This window comes from Carassius auratus, chromosome 45, assembly GCF_003368295.1.
Source record: "Carassius auratus strain Wakin chromosome 45, ASM336829v1, whole genome shotgun sequence".
NCBI classification, from domain to species: domain Eukaryota; kingdom Metazoa; phylum Chordata; class Actinopteri; order Cypriniformes; family Cyprinidae; genus Carassius; species Carassius auratus.
In genome coordinates this window covers 3,363,886-3,381,009 of record NC_039287.1, presented here as the reverse complement: position 1 = coordinate 3,381,009, position 17,124 = coordinate 3,363,886, and the positions used below count along the sequence as shown (strand labels likewise).

Sequence of the window (17,124 nt, the reverse complement as noted above, 5' to 3'; positions counted from 1 at the left end):
ACGAGGATTAGCAAGAGCGGCTCCAGATGATCTTGGAAAAAATACCATGTAACTAAAATAGTGTGACAAGTTCATGCTGTGGATTATAAATATCAAGCAGAGGATCTGAACTGAAATAGTACGCCTGGACATTAAAGGCCAGTCACTGATTTGAGTCCTTTGAGTGGAGGATTGACGCGAGATGTTCATTGACCAGCTGTTTCAAAAGTTTGCGAATTTTTGTATTAAAACATTGTTGAAAAACATAGCCTAAAAAACAGCCTAAATTCGTCTGCTGGTGTCCAAGCCTGGGTTTAGTTAGGCTTTGGGCTGAAAAGTGCTCAGAACCACTCCAAAGCCATCTCACGCTGGTTTAAGTATTACTGTGATCACAAACTATTGACTATTAAAAGTATATTAACTAGACTATTAAAGAGAAAATAAATATTAAATTAATATGTATTTCCTCTTTAATAGTCTTTAATCTGTAGTACAAATTAACAGCTGTGTTTATAATCTAAATCTCAGTTTCTCAGTTAACATTAACCCATGATTTCCATGTAGAAACAACACCTTGAGATGAGTTTTGATGTTAAAAACTGCCTCTTTCTTTTCATACACACAATTCAAAAGCTTGGGGTCGGTAAGATTTTTAAAATGTTTTTAAAATGAAAAAAAAGTCTCTTATGCTACCAAATTCTCTCTTTTTTTGTTGAAAATAAAAATAAAAAACAAAAAATGGTAACAGTAAAAACAGTCATATTAAGAAATATTATGACAGTTTCCTATTTTAATGTATTTAATGATTTCTTTCGTGAATAGAAAGCTACAAAAAAAATATCCTTGCTGAATAAAAAGTAATAATCACATTAAAAAAAAATCTTACTAATCCCAAACTTTGAACAGTAGGGTAACTGCAAAATTAGACCACATGAAACAACTTTAATCAATTTAATTACTTTAAATACAGAAGAAAGGTATAATTATTCAGGATATTTTATTTACTTTTCAGACTTCAATATACATTTTCGAACTGTTCTCTGATGCCCTCTATTGCTCAGTGTGACTAATTGCAAGGCAGCAGGACCACTGCATTCACAACTGCATTTGCAGACACTAATGTTACAAATATACGATGATAAACAACTGCAAATAAATAATTGCATTTCTTTTCATTTAAGATGGTTATTTGTAGACAACATCAGCATTGACTTGGTGAGATGCACGTAAAATACACATGACGTAGTCATCTGAATGTATCTCCAGAATCCATTTTGAGGCAAACACCAGAACCACATCAGCAGGTCTCATCAATGTCAAATCCTTTCAGCATCTTAAAAGCTGTCACCTCAGCCTCATGTCCCTTCAAAGAGATTATCTCGGAAGTGGTTTCTATGGACTGTTCACTTTTTTAGATTTTCCTGTACCTCCTTGAAGATCTGCTCCTCTAGGCTGGATGTGTCATACTCTTTCAGCATATCGTATGGCCTCCACGGTTCTGACCACTTCTGAGCGTGCTCCATCATCTCCGGGGTCAAACATAAGTCAAAGCGGATACCCTTAATGTTAAACTTGGGACGCTCCCAACGTTTAGACCACGGCTTTGGCCTCATTTTTACTTTTAACTACAGGAGAAAGAAAGAAACAAACAGGAAAGCATTTAAATTTAGTGGCTCAACATTACAGGTATATATTACCATTACAGATGAAAAATGTTTTACTGGAACGTCTTACCAGATTAACCGGAACATCTCCTGTTATCTCATAATGGACAGGTTGCATGTCAAAGTCGAAGGTGCTGTACTCAGGTAGAGCATCTCTCAAGTACATGAGATTGTCGTCCAGTCTCTTCTCCAGCTTCAACACTTCAATCTTGCGCATACGTGGACTGTACAACTCATAGCATATCTCCACACCTACAGTCAACAAAAAAACTATTACCATGAAATTCATAACAAAATGACAACAAAAAGTCAAAAAGCATTCAATTTCACATATAGTAGACACTACAAATAAAGTGAAACGATAATTAATCCTTCAATTATGGCTTTTATTAATCAGATTAAAATTCCTGACAGGTCAAGCCATGGGTATCTGAAGCACTGAACCTGCACTTTCTTTCAAAATAAATTTAAAAAATAAGTATTCTCATAGCTTGGTTCCTGTAGCTCACTTTGTGTCCTCCGCTATATTTCATAGGCGTTTTGTCCACATAAATGCATTATTCACTACTGTAAAGTGATGTGAATAGCAGATTTCTTTCTGACTAATCATTGTAGATCATTTTCATTTTTGTTAATCTATTAGTTGTCACACCACTACAAAACATACAATGAAACAAAACTAAAACATAAAAGTAAAAATAAATGTAAAAGTTTTTTTTTTTTTTTTTACCCTGGCCATCGACCACATTCCTAAGTATGAAAGTAGCACCCAATCCTTTTCCAGAACGCTGGATGCAGATTCCAACAAAGCGATTCAAGTTCCCGTTCACATGAGGATCAGTCATGGTCACTGCTAAAATACTGCCTACATGGAACAATAAAGAAAATATTTAAGGAGGCACAGAGAGTGGCATTTTTCAATCACCCTAAAATGGAGGAGTCTTGCAGTGTGTTACAATCATTAGTATTTCTTACCAGCGTAAAACTCCGGAATGTTGAGAACTTTCCGTCTCTGAATCATGTCTTTCCGTTCTATTGAAAATTTGACAGGGTTTGTGCGCTGACGAGGAGGGATGAACTCTGGACTCAAAAACCTAATCAGACATTTGTTTTGTAAGCAACTGAATCATGAAACATTCTACTAATAAAAGTTTGAAAATATAAATATTAAACAGCTGACAGCAATGTATAGTGATGCCAACTTTTTGTCAAATTTTGTAATTTTGAGTTGGAATCTTTTAAATGGTTCTTCTAAGCATCTAACTGCCTCTTATAAAAAATTGTTAAAAAAAATTAGATGTGCCTTCACTTTTTCTGTTCTCTCTGTTTTTATCCTAGCTTTTTAATATTTTGAATGATGTCTGAAATCTTGTATCACAGGCAATTCTCGTGTTTATTACCATCTTATGATACATTCCTTGCTGTATTACTCAACTGTAAGGATACAAGTGTCAGCCAAATGGATAAATGATAATATAATGCAAGCCTTTTATAAAGAACCTGTTATATCTCAATAAGCTGGCAATTGTAAACTAAAACACAATCATATGCATTTATTCCACACCACACATACCGTCGCAGAGAGGCTTCTTTCTGTGTTTTGTCTATGATAACTGGTTTGGATGGAGGGGTGAACTTTGGAGGTCCATCTGACGTTACATTGTGCCTCAGTAAAGACGTCGACAGGAGTCCTAGGAATCAAATAAATATTGTGTATGTGTACAAATTATTTTAGGTTTCGGTAATAGTTAACTTATTCACTAAATAAGTGCTGTTAACATTATAAACTACCACAGAGTTATTCAATTTAAAGATCGTCTCATTAGTGCTCTTTTCTGTTTTTACAATCTAATATGGTGTTGATAATGGGGAACATAAAACACAATAACATACGTTCATACTGAGGGTAATTTCTAAAAATTCGTAGTAAGCCCATCGTCGTCCTCCCTGTGCACGCCGCCATGTTTGAATTCTGACACTGGGAGCGTGTAAAGAAGAAACATTCTGATTGGCTGGTCAACCTGTATAACGATGCCTGTGACTGGCTGGATGGTGAAAACGTCTTCTTCTTCGTCTTCTTCGTCTTCTTCTTGGCTTTTAAAGGCGGCTGGCAACCACCATAATTAGGTGCATTACCCCCACCTTCTGCTCGGAGTGTGGAACAGAGAGTTACGTTCTGCTTATTTATCCAAGCGTGTACGACAGACCCTTCTCAAACAGATCCCGTCTTTTTAAGAAAATTAAATAAATATTTATTTCACTTGCTCATTTTATTAAGATTTAAATGTACCATCTGAATTCCATTCTTTTTGATTTCAACTATCATATTACTTCTTTCTTCCTCATATTTTTCTTACATTCAAGAATGTCTATTTTGCATTGTTCACATAGTCCATTTGGATGCTTCCCCTAATATTTTGAGAATACTATTAAGATTGAAATGTCCCAACAATATTCTATTATAGACAACTTTTTCTTTCTTTCTTTTACCAATGTCTTTTTTACTTACTTTGTTAATTAAATTTTAGAGAAATCTACAATTTTCGTTGTTGTTTCGTTTATGTGAAAACTAAAATGCATTATACTATATGAATTATTTTTATGTTAAAACTATGACCCTCTAATCGTGTGTGAATGATATAATTACAAAAAGTTGCGACCGTCCCAAAATAAACAAATTTGACTGTAAAAAGAAAGAAAGAAAGAAAGAAAGAAAGAAAGAAAGAAAGAAAGAAAGAAAGAAAGAAAGAAAGAAAGAAAGAAAGAAAGAAAGAAAAATGTATTCTCATAGATGACAAAAAAAATTATAAAATGTAATAGAATACTAAAATGACGAAAGTGTCAGGGGCTAGTGCCCCTCATGTGACAAATCTACGTTCCCCTTACTTTTTTATTTGAAGCGGTCTAAATAAATCTTTCATAGGAATAGCTCTCATTTATAATCAGTATGTTCACTTATTGTTTTCTTTTGGATGAGATACAAACAGTAATATTTCTATGGGTAGGCCTACTACCTAATCAAATACAGATATGTGCGCATGCGCAGTGAGGTTGCTCCTTGTGGCGGAAGGTTCGTGTTTAATCCACTGACACACGTGTTACTGTGTGGCGTCTGCAGTGGTCAACATCAGCACACAGTGGACCTTCTCATATCCGAAAGTCTACCAGCAGCGGGCCATTCGAGCAGAAGTCAAGTAAGAAACTTGCCTACCATTTGGAACTAGAGAAGTTATAAACATACTTGTTTTGCTAAGTTACCATTACAATTTTTATTGTAAATGGCTGTGATTTAATATGCACCAAAACAACCTTCTCAGTGTACAGTTATTAACGTTACTTATTAGTATATGACTTCATATTGTTAGCGATGCATACACAGAATGTTTGTCGTGATTTTATTCATTTATTCATGTGATTTTAATTTAAGTTGACCTTTCAATCTTTCCCATTAACACTTTTATTGTAACTAAATATGTTACCTCTGTCTAGGGAGGCTGTGATTGTCTGCCTTGTGATGCAACCCACAAATTATTTGTTTAACCCGTGCCTTATTTCATCACTTATTCCCCATAGAAGTCAATCAGTCTAAATTTTTTCTCTTTGAAATAAATTAACCCAGCGTTTATTGCTGATCATTTTAAGGCAAGACAGGAAATGCTCTGCTATTATCCCCCAGTATGCACAAATGGGGGGAAAAAAATGTGCAGCACAAGTTTCTCTTTCTGTCTTCCTATCAGGATCATGCCTGTCCTACGGTTTTACCGAAAAGAGGAGACTGGTGAGGGTCGGGTCATACGAAGGATCGCACAACTGTATCCAGATATCACTATATTAACAGAGCTTTGCTACAATGTAGAGCTGGACGGTGAGAGAATGTTGTATGAAATAGCAATGAGTTTGTGACTCTGTGGCAGGTCAAGTCACATTTGTCGTAATCTGGCTCAGTTTTGTTGAATTGTTTTTTTTTTCATCCAGTTTTGTGAGTGCAGCCATGCTGGGAATATTTCTGAATATTATGTGTGTTTTTCTGAAACCTCAGCGATGCCTCTCTTCATCTTTGTCATCTCATCAGCATCATCTCTTTCTCTCCCAGGGTCTGACTCTTTGAGTGTGGAGCAGAAAGGTATATTGTGCTGGTTGTTTAGTCCTCCTTATTCTTTCACCTTGTCAGAGGAGCCCACTCTAAAACCAGTGAATGGTGCAAGACTGGTGGAGATTGGACCCAGGTAACCTCTACCACTGCCTTATCATGATGGTATGGCATTGTAATCTTTAATATAACTCACATCTTTCAATTATATCTTGACCTTTATAGGTTGAATTTCTCCACTGCTTGGTCCACCAATGCTGTGTCCATCTGCAGAAGTGCAGGTCTGAGCCGGGTGACGAGAGTTGAACTCTCCCGCAGGCATCTGATCAAGGTCAGGAGAATGGCTTTAAATAGCTCTACATTTCAGTGTGATTTTTTTTTTTCACCCATTTTGATTAAAAGCTCTATTTTTCATTTCCATCTAGCCCCAGGAAAGGAATAATGGTGTTTTGAAGGATGACGAAATGGAGAGGCAGATTTGCTGCTTGTATGACAGTATGACCGAATGCATTTACTCCCAGCCAATCATGTCGTTTGCCGTTGATATCCAGCCACAGGAAGTGTTTGAGGTGGACATTCTAGGAAAAGGTCGAGCTGCCTTAGAGCAGGCCAATGATGAACTCGGTAAGAGATGCTTTTGGTGTCTGGACCACTTTACGCAAAAAAAAATTAAATAATAATAAACTAGCTTTAAGTACCATTGTAATATATAGTGAGAGGCAGATTAATCAGCCAATAGTTGGTCTTTACAACATTTTCCACCTCATCTGATTTGCCAAATTGTAAAAATTCCCATATCTGTGAAGTACTAGTGTAACCATCTGATGCTATCTCATCAATACAAGGATATAAAACCAGTAGCAGTATCACATGAAACTACACTAAATACACTGAAATATAAAAAAATGAGTTAACTTCCTTAAGAACCGTGTGTGTAGGCACTACTCAGTAATGAGATCTGCGCCTCTTTCCTCTAGAAATAATGATCCAGTATTTTAAGGTCACATGAGACTAACATGATTAGAGAAAGAGTGGATGTCACAAGATAAGAGGAGCCAATTTGATTAGATCACGAGGTTTACACTGATTTTTAACTGTTACCTTGACATTCAAGCCTTCATTACAAAGAGATAATTAACAGTCCATTAAAATGTAACCGTCCATTAAAATGTAAAGGTATTTGTTATTTGGGGAATAGGTCATAATAGTTTTTCTTCATTGAATTGGACTTTTTTCAAGTCTTACCTTAGCACATTTTGCCGCATTGTGTCAGACAAGGTTTTGCTCTTTACTATTGTTCAGCATCATTTAAAAATTTGGGGAAAGTAAGATTTTTTTTTTCTCTCAAAGAAATGAATACTTGTACTTAGCAAGGAGTCAAGGCCACATAAAATGTATCAAAGGTGACATTAAACATTTACTTTGTTATTTGAACATTGTCAACATTGATAATAATAGTAATATAAATGTTTCTTTAGCAACAAATCAGCATATTAGAATGATTTCTGAAGGATCGTGTGACACTGAAGACTGGACTAATTATACTGAAAATTCAGCTTTCCCATCACACGAATAAATTGCTTTTTAAAAATATATTGAAATGGAAAACTTTTAAATTGTAATGATATTTCACAATGTTGCCATTTTTGCTGTATTCAAAAACATTAAAATCTTATCCTCAAACTTTTAAACAAAAGTTAATGGAAGATCTGTCTGTTTTGATACTGTAGTTTTAACTGCAATTTTATTTCAATTCTTCAAAAAACTCAATACAAATTGGTTTCTGGGTCACCTACAGTTGCGATAAATGTTACTCAAGGTGTTTTCCTGTTCAGTAAGTTTATGTATGTTACTATAATAAATTAATGTTAATTTAATCATTGAAGTGTTGAAAGTAATAGTTACAGTACCATAATAAGTGCATTATGAACAGGATGTCCTGTAAAATGGTTATCTTGTCTGAGTTAACAACAGTAACCAAGGGTGGAGGTGCTTAGCAAAGAGGCAGTTTAGAATATTTTGGTTTGTTTTTTTTGCATCCATTTCTGAGCATCTTTTTCTTCATTCCATGTTTATCTGGCTGCTATGTCTGTCTATATGAGCAGGGTTGGCGTTTGACTCTTGGGATCTGGACTACTACACTGCACTCTTTCAGAAAGTGAAAAGGAATCCCACCAGTGTAGAATGCTTTGACCTGGCTCAGTCCAACAGGTGTGTGCTCTCCAGAGAGTAAACACCACTGGAAAGTGTGACTTTTATCTGCAATAACATGTGCAGTGACAGTCTCATGCTCTCTCTGCCCTGCAGTGAGCACAGCCGCCACTGGTTCTTCCGAGGGCGAATGATCTTTGATGGAGAAGAGCAGAAGGAGACGCTCTTCAGCCTTATAATGGGCACTCAGCACCATAGCAACCAGAACAATGTCATCAAATTCTGTGACAACAGCAGGTTAGATGCTTGACTGTGAATGTCAACCCTTCTGAATTGCACTTGGACAGAATGTCTCAATCTGTGGTTCTTGTGTGTTTGTAGTGGCATTAAAGGCATGGACCTGGAGTGTATGTATCCCACAAACCCTGCTCAGGCCAGTCCATATAAAAGCCGACATGCTAAGAGACACATCATCTTCACTGCAGAGACGCACAATTTCCCCACCGGTCTGATCCTAAATACATTTAACCTGCTTCCTTATTTATTTACAAATGTGGTATGAGAATTAGAATTAAAATAGGTATTACTGACAGCATGATCAATAAGCTAAATATTAACTGTATCATGGAAATATTCAATATTTTAGCAAAAATGTTAATAATAATGTACATTGAAAATTGCTATGTTTTAGTTATAGTTTTATTTAATGTTTTTATTCTTTTTTGCATTTATTTTGTCTTGAATTTAGCTTTTGTGTATTTTCAGTTATCATATGAATTTCTTGAAATACTTCAATTAAATTTTGTATTATTTTGATTTTGAAAATATTTATTTTGTGTAAACTTATTTTCAGTTAATTGCCAATTAATAGTTTTTTCATGTAATGTCAGTTTTATAATTATAATTTGTTTTATATATGTATTACATATATGTATACTTATGTAAAATGTAGTAATATTTTATTGAACCTTTGCACCTAATGAAAAAAAATCTGGTTTTTAGATTTAGTTAACAATAACAACAATAATGTTTATATTTGATTCATAAAATGCTCTTTATTATGTCCAGGTGTTGCTCCTTTCAGCGGAGCCACCACAGGTACCGGTGGGCGAATCAGAGATGTGCAGAGTGCCGGAAAGGGTGGTCATGTGATCGCAGGCACTGCTGGGTACTGCTTCGGCAACCTGCATATCCCAGGTAAGCCTCAAATCATTGGGCTCCTGAAAATGTTAATCCATTTGTTCTGGTTGAAGAATAAACCTCAACAACTTAACTGAATAGGGCCCTAAAACTCAGAGTGCATTCTTTTTCCATATTTTGTTTTGTAAGCACACTTTCCCATATCCGGATCTTTTTTCTTCTCAGGGTTTGTGCTCCCATGGGAAGAGGACGGATGGGAGTACCCCTCCAGCTTTGCTCCTCCACTCCAGGTGGCCATAGAGGCCAGTGACGGAGCCTCTGACTATGGCAACAAGTTTGGGGAACCGGTTCTAGCAGGTGAAAGCTAGCAGGACAATAGCCGTCTGTTTATTTGTGGGTTTTTTTACAGTTGTTTACCTGTTCCTTTCTTCCACATTAAGGCTTTGCTCGTTCTTTTGGAATGCGTTTGGTTAACGGTGAACGGCGGGAGTGGATCAAGCCGATCATGTTCAGTGGTGGGTTGGGCTCTATTGAGGACCAGCACGTGAAGAAAGAACAGGCTGCACCAGGTAAACAAGCAAAAATATACACCTGATTCACCATAATCTTTTTAGAATTTTTTTTTTAGAAATACATTTATTCCTGTGATGGCAAAGCTGACTTTTCAGCAGTCCTTTATCCAGTCTCGTGATCTTTCAGAAATCATTCTGATGTAATTATTTGGTGCTCTAGAATCATTTCTTATTATCAATGCTGAAAACAGTTGTCCTGCCATTTTTGGAAACAGTGATGCATTTTTCAGTTCAAAAGGCCAGTGTTTATTTGGAATATCATCTTTTTAACATTCATAAATGTCTTTACTACCAAATGGAATCATTTAATGCATCCCTGTTGAATAAAAGTATTAATTTCTTTAAAAAAAGATCTTACTGACCCCAAACTGAATGGTAGTAATATACAAATTGCCTTTATCTCTTTAATCATTACACATTCCTTTTTTTTTTTTTTTTTTTTTTTTTTCTTGTCCTTGGAGGTATGGAGGTGGTGAAAATTGGAGGTCCTGTGTACAGGATCGGTGTTGGCGGAGGCGCTGCTTCTTCTGTACAGGTACACAAAAATATAAAAATTAAATGAATATACAAGCTGCTCTGAAGTTCAGTGTTTTTTTGTGTTTGCAGAGTATGTCTGTGTGTTGCATTTTTCATAGACTGTGATGATGTAACTTAATGCATGTGTGTGTGTATGTATTATTATAGGTTCAAGGTGATAACTCCACTGCCAGAGATCTTGGAGCAGTTCAGAGAGGAGATGCAGAAATGGAGCAAAAGATGAACCGGGCGCTCAGGGCCTGCCTGGAGCGAGAGGAAGGAAACCCCATCTGCAGCATTCATGACCAGGGTGCTGGGGGCAATGGTAAATTTTTGGTACAAAGTGCAGTATTTCCCTACTCAACAACAGAAACATGTTAACTTGGAAAAACATATTGTTATTTGTATAGGAAATGTGTTAAAGGAGCTGAGTGAGCCTGCTGGTGCCGTTATCTATACTAGCAGGTTTAAGGTGAGATATAGACTTTAATATAACATCTGTATCTTGATTTTCATGTCAAAATGTTTTATATAAATATTTTACCCTAATGTTTAGAGAGGTGACCCCACCCTCAGTGTTTTAGAACTGTGGGGGGCGGAGTATCAGGAGAGCAATGCTCTGTTGCTCCGCCCCTCTGACCGGAGCTTCCTTGAGAGCGTGTGTCAGAGGGAGAAATGTCCTGTTGACTTTGTGGGCAAGATAACTGGTGATGGCAAGGTGAGTCAAAATACCTTGTTGTAGCTGAAAGTGTATTTTGGTACACCTTCTGATACCTGCTAATGTGAATGTATTTCTATATAGATTGTGTTGGTAGACGACCTGTGTAAACAGACCAATGAGCTTGATAGTGGGCGGTGCCCTGTGGATCTAGAGCTGGACTGGGTCCTGGGAAAGATGCCACAAAAGGTGCAAAAACAATCTTTTTTGTAGATTAAACCCTACCATATATGGTCTGAATCTGCTCAAGGCTTCATTAAGGGCATTGCTGACATAGAAATTAGAAATTGTGGTAAAGTGCACCCTCTCTTTGGCTGATTTTTGAATTGCAGTGTCTAGACTCCCAAATTTAAATGATGTTCAAATTATGCTTTTTGGATTTTTACTTTTATGTTGCTTTCTACTCAGTCAGGTCTACCTCTCTTTTTAGGAGTTTGTATTGGAGCGAACGGCTGTGTCTCTACAGCCTCTCTCTCTTCCTGTGGGTCTTTCTGTTCTTCCAGCTCTGGAGCGAGTTCTCCGGCTGCCTGCAGTGGCCAGTAAGCGCTACCTCACCAACAAGGTACAATACTTACTACTTAGCACATGCATAGTAATATATTACTTTTTCATGGTTGAATATTGCAGTGGTATGAATCTATTAATTGTCTTATCTAATATACAGGCATTACAAAGGAATTTAATTGAATTTAATACATTTTACACACAACCGTGTTCCAGGTTGATCGATCTGTGACTGGTCTGGTTGCTCAGCAGCAGTGTGTGGGTCCTCTTCACACTCCACTGGCTGATGTAGCAGTTGTTGCCCTTTCTCCGTTCAGCCTCCAGGGAGCAGCCACGGCCATAGGCGAGCAGCCGATCAAAGGGCTGGTGTCACCAGCAGCTGGGGCTCGAATGGCTGTGGGAGAAGCTCTCACTAACCTGGTGTTTGCAAGAGTGTCTGCTCTCAAGGTTAAGAAGCCTTTGCATTTTTGAACATGTTAAGTGACTGAGTGCATGTAATTTGGAAAATAATGTGCGTGCACACACACACAGACAAATCACCCAAGGACATCTGTGCATATCTTCACAGGATGTGAAGTGCAGTGGTAACTGGATGTGGGCTGCTAAGCTGCCAGGAGAGGGAGCGTGCCTGTGGGAGGCGTGTCAGGCTATGTGTGAGGTCATGGGTCAGCTGGGAGTGGCTGTGGATGGGGGGAAAGATTCACTCAGCATGGCTGCACGTGTCAGTGGAGAAACTGTCAAAGCCCCAGGTACCAGTGTTATGCATGTCTGGACAAGGAATGGACAACAGTTGATTTTACTAACACGTAAAAAAAATGAGAAAGTGATGGCTAATAAATTATAGCATGACTATGTCACACATGTTATAAACTATTGTTTACAAGATTGAGGTTAGTAAGATATAATAGATACATTTTTAAGATATATTTAAATAGGAAATAGTCACTTTAAATTATAATAATGTTTGGCCTTGGTTGAGAGACTGAAAATTCTTACCAACCCCAAACTTCTGAACAGTAGTTTCTATATCTAAAATGTTTATGTAATAAATAGAATATTTTGTAAGAATTAAAAGCATTTAAAATAATGCGTCAAAAGGCACATGCCATCAGCTCTCATCACTACATCATCCATGTCACACATCCACAGCACAACCTAATGCATTCAGTTGTAACTGTGAGGGATTTACAGTAGGTGAGGGATTCAATGATAAAAGCATATTTCATTGTTGCTTACAGCAGGCATAGATAAAGGTACATAATTCAGAGCTAGTTTTACTTGAGTTAACTTCAGTGAGTTAACTAGTTGGGGTCACCACCCACCATTAATAGTCAACTAGACATTTGCCCTAGCTGTATGTTATTTATATTTTACAGAAGGTAATACATTGCAGCGTGAATTTTATATCATACTAAAAACTGCTCTCCTTGTGTTTTAGGCTCTCTGGTTATCTCGGTGTATGCTGTGTGTCCTGATATCACAGCCACAGTGACCCCTGACCTGGACAACCCTGATGGCAAAGGTTGATCCTGGATCTTTACCACTTTTAGCGTGTTTAACCTCTCGTATGAGTCTTATACTTCTGCTAATGTAATGTATGTGTGTACATCTCTCACACGTTCTCCCATCCCTTCTCAGGTGTGCTTCTGTATGTGCCTGTGAGCTCCGGTAAATACAGGCTGGGCGGCTCTGCTCTAGCTCAGTGTTATGGGCAACTCGGAGACTGCAGTCCAGATCTGGATCAGCCAGACAAACTCTCTGCTTGCTTCAACACCACACAGATATTGATTCAGGGTCAGTCTTTGCTATTATGATTTTTGTTGTTGTTGTGATATCATCTTATATATTGATACATCAGTAACACCATTCTTCCTATGCTGCACTGTTAATAATAATAAAAAACATCCATAAACTGATATAGGGATAGTTTTTGCTCTTCCCAAACTCTGCTAGCCCTATTTATTGATTCTCAAAGCTCAGCAGCATATTATCTCTATACAATCTGTTGATTTTTACTTCATATTTGCAGATCAACTGCTGACTGCAGGACATGATGTCAGTGATGGAGGGCTCATTTCCTGTCTGCTGGAGATGGCCTTTGCAGGGAATCGTGGGATCAGTGTAGACTTACCTTTAGAAGGCGTTGAAGGTTGGTAATAAAACCATTTGTTTAAAAAAAAAATATATATATATTTTTTTTTTAGTTAAAGCTGCTGGTGCCAGCCACCATAAGGCAGTTTCCATCCACTTTTTTGCATTTTGCATTTCGGAAGTTTTATTCTCATAAAATCACATGCACTCATTTGTTTTAGTATTATTCATATGCTATTATAGTATTTATTAATATTTTGAATTAGCATTCATTTTTAACAAATAATAATTTGTAGATCAGTGTTTTTACTAGTTAAATAGTCACTTACCTGTGTACATCCTTATTTGTGATTTGATTTTGTTTTTTTTTATCCTAGGTAAGATGTTGCATTCTTTTATTAATGATATGATTTAAAAATACTATTATATAAATTATTGTAATTTTTATAATCTTTTTATAAGAATTATCATAAATTGTTATATTGCTATATTATATACATTTTCATTTTAGTTTACATTTAAGTTCTTTAGTAAAGCTTAATTGAAAAAAAAAAAAAATTTAACCTTTTTTGTATCATATACATAAATTGTATTTTATTTTAACTGTCAGTTTATGAAAGTGATTTTTGATAGGCTTCCTTTCAGTTAAAAATAACCAATACTTTTCCAGAAGTGTTTATTGTGTACTCTTGAGCACACAAGGGAGAAATTCTGTGAAATTCACATTTTTGTGATAATTCCAATTTTTCACGAGAATAAATTTGCAGCTTGGATGGAAACATAGCTATAGATGTAATGCCTCATGTCTTTCCTCATTCCTCTCTTTCAGTGATGGAGGCTCTTTTTTCAGAGGAGCTTGGTCTGGTTTTGGAGGTGTGTGAGAGTAATTCATCAAGTGTCTGTCAGAGATACACAGATGCTGGTCTCCTCTGTCACAGAATTGGCAGAACTTCTGGTTTTGGTCCTGATGCCAGGGTGAGTCAAGTTCTTTTCACTTAAAAGCATATGCATGGATTAAAGGAGCTCAGTGGAATATTATTGGACATCAGTGATTTTAAAGGATTAGTTTACTTCCAGAGTAAAATCTTCCTGATAGTTTACTCACCCCCATGTCATCCAAGATGTTCATGTCTTTCTGTCTTAAGTTGCAAAAGAATGTGTGGCAAAACTTTTTTTTGTGCTAGCGTGCAAAAAAAAAGCGTTCAATAACTGCTGATTTCTTCTCCATACTGTCTTAAAGGTCATAGTGAGTGTGTGTGGACAGGAAGTGCTGAATGAGCGTCTACCCACACTTAGGGCGATATGGGAAAGTACTAGTTTTCAACTGGAGCGACTACAGGCTAATCCACTGTGTGTCCAAGAGGAAGAAGAAGGGCTTGCTTCTCGGACACAGCCTTACCTCAAGCTCACCTTTGACCCCTCCCAAACACCCATCATTAAAGAGCTCTGTGAGACCATGAAGCCATTTCACAATCCCAAGTCTTTTTCATATTCATACTTGACTTGTATGTTTAAATATTTGGCTTGCGTTTCAGCTTCTAGGAAACCCTGTGTAGCTGTTGTGAGAGAGGAAGGCAGTAATGGAGACAGAGAGATGTCTGCTTCTCTATTCATGGCTGGATTTGAGGTAAAGATCCCTACGCAAAAAAAGATGAAAGGTTATGTTTTTAAATATATGTTGGGAGTTTGTAGTACTGCACTTAGTATGTTTTTAAAGTTTTTAATTTTAGATGCTAGCAGGAATGAGTTTTAATTTAATTTGACATTTGACCTTTTTTGTTATATGATGTGTAGGTGTGGGATGTCACAATGCAGGACCTGTGCTCAGGCTCCACGACCCTTGACCCATTCCGAGCCGTGGTGTTTGTTGGTGGTTTTAGCTATGCAGATGTGCTGGGGTCAGCTAAAGGTGAAAATCACACTATTGCATGTTGCAGCAATCTTACATATCAATGCTGAACTGTATGTAAATTCTGCAATCTAATGATAACAAGCATTAACTCATCCCCACCGTTAAATGTATGTATTATCTTAGATTTGTGACTCAGATCATAGGTTAGCTGGAACTGGACTTGGCACTCTGCATACTGAAATTGACTGGCTCTTAGCACTTGTTCTCCAGCTGATAATCCAATGCTTTAAAGTTTTCTTATTCATCAGGGTGGGCTGCCACAGTGACCTTTAACCCCAAGGCTCGTGAGGAGTTTGATCGCTTCCGCAACCGTGATGATACGCTGAGTCTAGGAGTGTGTAACGGATGTCAGCTTATGGCTTTGCTGGGCTGGGTGGGTGAAAGAGAGGATGGAGGTGAGGAGATAAAGCTTTCAGTTTCATTTAGTAAATATCCATCATAGCCTCAAGAATGTATAAAAGAATTACACTCTTAACTACTCTCACTGTATTTTATTTAATTCATTTTTATTGTAGGTTCTGATGTTACTCTGACCCGTAACAAGTCTGGTCGGTTCGAATCGAGGTTTGTGAGTGTAGGTATCCTTCCCTCTCCGGCCGTCATGCTTAAGGGAATGGAGGGATCTGCTCTGGGCATTTGGGTTGCTCATGGAGAAGGTTAGAAATATTCACAAAAAAAAAAAAAAAAAAAAATATATATATATATATATATATATATTTTTTTTTTTAAGAATTATTTTCTTCATAAATGTATCTGTAATTATAAATAAAAGAAATATAATTTTTACACACACCATTTTTTTTTTATTATTTTTTTAATCCCAAAACTTATGCACTGTATGTTTTTTTTTCAGGTGTATTGTTAGAGGCATCATTTTGGCTTAGTTATATAGTTATAGTTAGAAGTATACAAAGGCAAAAGCTCTGTACTGAAAGTGTTGTTCCTCTTGAGTGACTTTTTAAAAACTCCTCTCTTTTGTTCCACAGGTCTGATGCAGTTTCGTGATCCTGAGGCTCAGAAGAAACTTATTGGTGCCTCTTTGGCTCCTCTGCGTTATGTGGATGACTCGGGGACCCCGACTGAAATCTATCCTATGAACCCCAATGGTTCTGCACAAGGTGTAGCAGGCCTCTGCTCAGCAGATGGTCGTCACCTGGCCATGATGCCCCATCCAGAGCGGGCTGTGCTTGGCTGGCAGTGGGCTTGGGCCCCTCAGCACCTCAGGGGATCCCTGGAGGCCTCACCATGGCTTAGCATGTTCCGTAATGCAGCGCTCTGGTGTCAGACCTCATAGAGATATGCTAATGTACAGTTGTGATAGACAACTAATCAAATAGGCCAACTTGATAAAGGGATAGAGGACTCTCATTAGAAAATGTTGGATGTTCTTAGACTTTTTGAAATCTTACATTACTACATACAGTTTGTATTCAGGTAGAATTAACATGTAGAGTCCTGCTGAAAACACATACATGCCTCAACACATACATGTCTAAATTCACAATGGGCTCTTTATTGAGCATTTTTGAGATATAATAAAAAAGTAATGGCCGATGAGAAAAGTTTTATGAAACACTACACTCTAAATTTGTGCTGTTTGAATTGCATTATTAAAAAAATGTAAAGAAAGCAAAATATACATTCCTAACATTATCATTCCACTAACAGTTTTATAGATGTATCACTGCAAACACATTCAAAGCATTAAATTCCAAGGATTTAATAAATTCCTGATTATAAAATGTTTTGTGTGTGTGTGTGTGTGTGTGTGTGTGTGTGTGTGTGTG

At 37.1% G+C, this 17,124-nt stretch overlaps 2 protein-coding genes across 3 annotated transcripts; one reads left to right on the top strand and one right to left on the bottom strand.

The window, feature by feature from the left end:
• Positions 1 to 957: 957 nt before the first annotated feature.
• On the bottom strand, positions 958 to 3,687 carry LOC113062938 (39S ribosomal protein L19, mitochondrial-like). The gene is made up of 6 exons (XM_026233037.1): positions 3,537 to 3,687; positions 3,217 to 3,334; positions 2,619 to 2,737; positions 2,374 to 2,508; positions 1,714 to 1,895; positions 958 to 1,604 (listed from the first exon to the last, which is right to left on the bottom strand). The coding sequence occupies exons 1-6, from the start codon at positions 3,604 to 3,606 to the stop codon at positions 1,383 to 1,385; spliced, it is 846 nt and encodes a 281-aa protein (XP_026088822.1). The 5' UTR covers positions 3,607 to 3,687; the 3' UTR covers positions 958 to 1,382.
• A 1,001-nt stretch (positions 3,688 to 4,688) lies between these two features.
• On the top strand, positions 4,689 to 17,079 carry LOC113062928 (phosphoribosylformylglycinamidine synthase-like). 2 transcript variants are annotated; one of them, XM_026233023.1, is made up of 29 exons: positions 4,689 to 4,837; positions 5,381 to 5,508; positions 5,737 to 5,869; positions 5,959 to 6,064; positions 6,159 to 6,357; positions 7,839 to 7,944; positions 8,041 to 8,181; positions 8,266 to 8,390; positions 8,953 to 9,081; positions 9,250 to 9,381; positions 9,465 to 9,593; positions 10,058 to 10,131; positions 10,281 to 10,437; positions 10,523 to 10,584; positions 10,669 to 10,830; positions 10,915 to 11,019; positions 11,261 to 11,392; positions 11,551 to 11,781; positions 11,903 to 12,083; positions 12,773 to 12,856; positions 12,973 to 13,128; positions 13,364 to 13,483; positions 14,255 to 14,400; positions 14,666 to 14,873; positions 14,961 to 15,052; positions 15,220 to 15,334; positions 15,586 to 15,732; positions 15,853 to 15,993; positions 16,324 to 16,631. In XM_026233023.1, exons 2-29 carry the CDS (start codon positions 5,385 to 5,387, stop codon positions 16,629 to 16,631), a joined length of 3,945 nt encoding a protein of 1,314 aa, XP_026088808.1. In that variant the 5' UTR covers positions 4,689 to 4,837; positions 5,381 to 5,384. The 2 variants fall into 2 exon arrangements, with proteins under 2 accessions (XP_026088808.1, XP_026088809.1); XM_026233024.1 differs by lacking the exon at positions 4,689 to 4,837 and having other exon boundaries at positions 5,385 to 5,508; positions 16,324 to 17,079.
• Positions 17,080 to 17,124: the final 45 nt, after the last annotated feature.

Bases quoted from the DNA above. Each gene is read 5' to 3' on its own strand.
- LOC113062938 (XM_026233037.1), bottom strand. From the start codon at position 3,606: ATGGCGGCGTGCACAGGGAGGACGACGATGGGCTTACTACGAATTTTT. The intron at 1,896-2,373 runs GTAAAAAAAAAA...TGTTGACTGTAG, and splicing joins GAATGTGGTCGATGGCCAGG to GTGTGGAGATATGCTATGAG. The intron at 1,605-1,713 runs GTAAGACGTTCC...TTTCTCCTGTAG, and splicing joins GAGATGTTCCGGTTAATCTG to TTAAAAGTAAAAATGAGGCC.
- LOC113062928 (XM_026233024.1), top strand. From the start codon at position 5,385: ATGCCTGTCCTACGGTTTTACCGAAAAGAGGAGACTGGTGAGGGTCGG. The intron at 5,870-5,958 runs GTAACCTCTACC...TGACCTTTATAG, and splicing joins CTGGTGGAGATTGGACCCAG to GTTGAATTTCTCCACTGCTT. The intron at 10,132-10,280 runs GTACACAAAAAT...GTATTATTATAG, and splicing joins GCGCTGCTTCTTCTGTACAG to GTTCAAGGTGATAACTCCAC.